The sequence below is a fragment of the Myotis brandtii genome, unplaced genomic scaffold (genome assembly GCF_000412655.1).
Source record: "Myotis brandtii unplaced genomic scaffold, ASM41265v1 scaffold624, whole genome shotgun sequence".
NCBI lineage: Eukaryota > Metazoa > Chordata > Mammalia > Chiroptera > Vespertilionidae > Myotis > Myotis brandtii.
In genome coordinates, this window is record NW_005370385.1 from 1511425 (window position 1) to 1514122 (window position 2698).

Sequence of the window (2698 nt, forward strand, 5' to 3'; positions counted from 1 at the left end):
GGGGCTGAGGCGACAGCCCCCAGAGGACCCGTTCCGCCGCCACCTCCCTCCCAGCTCCGCCAGCCGGCTTAATTGCGGAGTCCGGATTGATTGGGAATGCAAATGGCAACTGAAATGCAATCTCCACTCCCAGCAGGAGCAGGGGGGAGGGAAGGAGCGGGCGGCGGGAGGGTGGCCCTGGGCAGGGGGCGGGGAGCGGAAGGAATGGCCCGGGCTGGGCGAAGCCTCCACCCCAACCGCAGGCGCTCCCCCAAACGCCCTGGGTGATCGCTCGTGTCTGAGGTGCCTGCTGCCTCCAGCAGGCAATGGGGCCCCGGGCCCAGGCCTGTGCTGGGCTCCTTCCCGGAGTATCTGTCCTCCTGGGGGCCCTGAGGTTTATGGGCCTGTAACAGCCAGTGACCTAGCTGACTGCCTGGCCCAGCCCAGAGGCCCAGGTGCTGGCCACAGGGCTCCCACCCCCACCCCGCAGCTCCTGCATCCCTGTCCAACTCTTCCCCAGACAGGAAGGACTTGGGGCTGCCATTTTCTCACAGCGAGGGCCCAGGACCCGTCCTCACCACGTCTTAAAGGTTTATGTGTACACATACCAGGCGGGGAAAGAGTCCTGGGATCACAGTCACGTCGCCCAGAAGAGCCCCCCAAGGTGCTCGGTTTGCAGAGCCCCAGTGGCAGTCACTGGGTTTGTGGGGACCTACAGGAGACTGGCGGCTGCCACTGCTCTCAGCCTTCTCACCTGGCCTCCCCGCATGCAGACCCGACTGGAGCGCAGTGACATCTCAGGGGAGAAACAGGATGTGCAGTGTCCCCATCCTGCCCTTGGGACCCTGACCCACACCCTGGGCTCCATTCTAAATGCATCTTCCCACGAATTCTTGTCACACTGCCCAAGGACCCCAGAAGCTCCAGCCTAGCGGGCCAGACCGGGCCACAGGGCCCTGGCCACGCTGAGCTCTGCTGCTCTGAGGTCAAAACCTGACAACACGGCCCCTGTAGACACCACCTCTCTAACCACCAGCTCCCAAGAAGGTCTTTGCCTCGCCCAGCTCCTGTGGGTACAGCAAACTGACCTCCAGGCCACAGCCCCCATCCTCGTGGGCACCTCAGCGCACAGGCTCCTGCCCAAGCCCCAGAGGGACACCTCCTGGCTCTACCCTTGTCCAGCCAGCAGTTCTAGAGCCCTGTCCAGTCCACCACCATCTCTGCACAAAGACCCCCGTCACTCAAGTTTTTCCCAGCACAAGGACCCACACAGGAGGCCTGGGAGCCCTGCCAGGCAGACTCAGAAAGGAGTTGGGGAGAGACACCTCAACTAAGTTTATTCCTTACAAATGAACAGAGGCTCCTATGGGTAAGACTTTGCCATGGGACCTGGAGGACCTACAGCTCTCAGTCCGCCCTTCAGTGCACGCTCAGGGTACTCTTGTGAGTCCTCTTCCTTTTCCGGGCCAGAGCGCCCAGACCAAGCCCTCTGGCAGAGACAGCAGGTCGCCCCCTCCAGGTGACCCAGGTCCAAAACCACCAGCAGGAGAGCAACTGAAGGCGGCTCTCTGCTGCCCCCTGGTGGTGGTGAGAAGGTACAGGCAAAGCCTGGAGAGCAGGCTGCTCCAGCCACAGGCTCAGATCTGCAGTAACAGACCGCAGACCGGCTCTGGCTACCCTTCCCACCAGAGTGAGTCCTTCTTAGTAGAACCTCAGGCCTGACAGGAGGGGGTGCCCGCCTCTTACACCATCTCCCATCACAGAGGCCTAGAAAAGAACCATCCTCTAGCATTTCCTGGGCCTTGCCTCAGCTCCGCAGGCTCCAGGGGAAGGGGGTGCTGACCTGTTTAATGGGGATGGCCCGGCCACTCCCGATACTGTCCACCTTGCACTCGGCAGCCTTTTTCTCCCGGTCCAAGTCGGCACCCTTCCGAGACTGGAAGAGAAAAGAGGAGGAATGTTAAAGGGGCCCAGGGTCAGCGGGGGACAGCTGCCCACCTGGAATTCCCAGCCCGCCCGCCCGCCCTCCCTCGGCCTGGCCAGGCCCTAGCAGGGGCAGGGCCGGGGCCTGGACAGGCCCTAGCAGGGGCAGGGCCGGGGCGGCGGGACGGGGAAGGAACTGAGACCACGAGTATTCCAATGGGTTTATTCTTACACAGGGCACCATACAGAGCAGCACAGGTCACTGAGCCGGGACCGCCCCTTACAAAAGAGCAAGGACACGAAATACCAAGGGCGTGAGAGGCGCACAGCCCAGGGGGCTGGGGTGTAAGAGAAGGGAAGGGGTGAGGAGAGGTGGACGGTGGGACTGAGGAATGGCCAGGAGCATAGGGCACGACAATCGGGGAGAGCAAAGTCCAGAAGTGAGCGGGCAGTGGCCCGTCTGCGGCACAGATACCACACGGCATGTTGCGCCGAGCTCATCGGCGTGGCCCAAGGGGCACAGTGGATGGAGAGAGAGAGGAGAGAGGCCGGAAGAGGCCCTGCGCCCCTGCCAGGCTCCTGGGGCAGAGCCGCCCCGATGCGGATCCTAGGAAACGGGAGGCCAAGAGGGGGAAAGGCAAGCGCGCGGCGGTGCTGGCGTCCAGAGCAGAGCAGGAACGCAGAGTCCATGCAGGAAGGAGCAGAGGAGGGGAGGGGCAGGAAAGCTCCCCCAGGAGCTGCTGGGCCGTGGGCACGTGGACACCCCGCCCCTCTGGGCCACGTTGCCGGGCAGGCG

General features: G+C 63.5%; 1 protein-coding gene across 4 annotated transcripts in view; it reads right to left on the reverse strand.

Annotated features, from left to right (window-relative positions):
- AGAP3 (ArfGAP with GTPase domain, ankyrin repeat and PH domain 3) overlaps window positions 1-2698 on the reverse strand; it is a 54896-nt gene that overhangs the window by 17766 nt on the left and 34432 nt on the right. For all 4 annotated transcript variants that reach the window (XM_005880087.2, XM_005880085.2, XM_005880086.2 and 1 more), the window contains one exon: window positions 1823-1915. In XM_005880087.2, the coding sequence (XP_005880149.1) occupies window positions 1823-1915 (93 nt within the window). The remainder of the gene's footprint in view (window positions 1-1822; window positions 1916-2698) is intronic.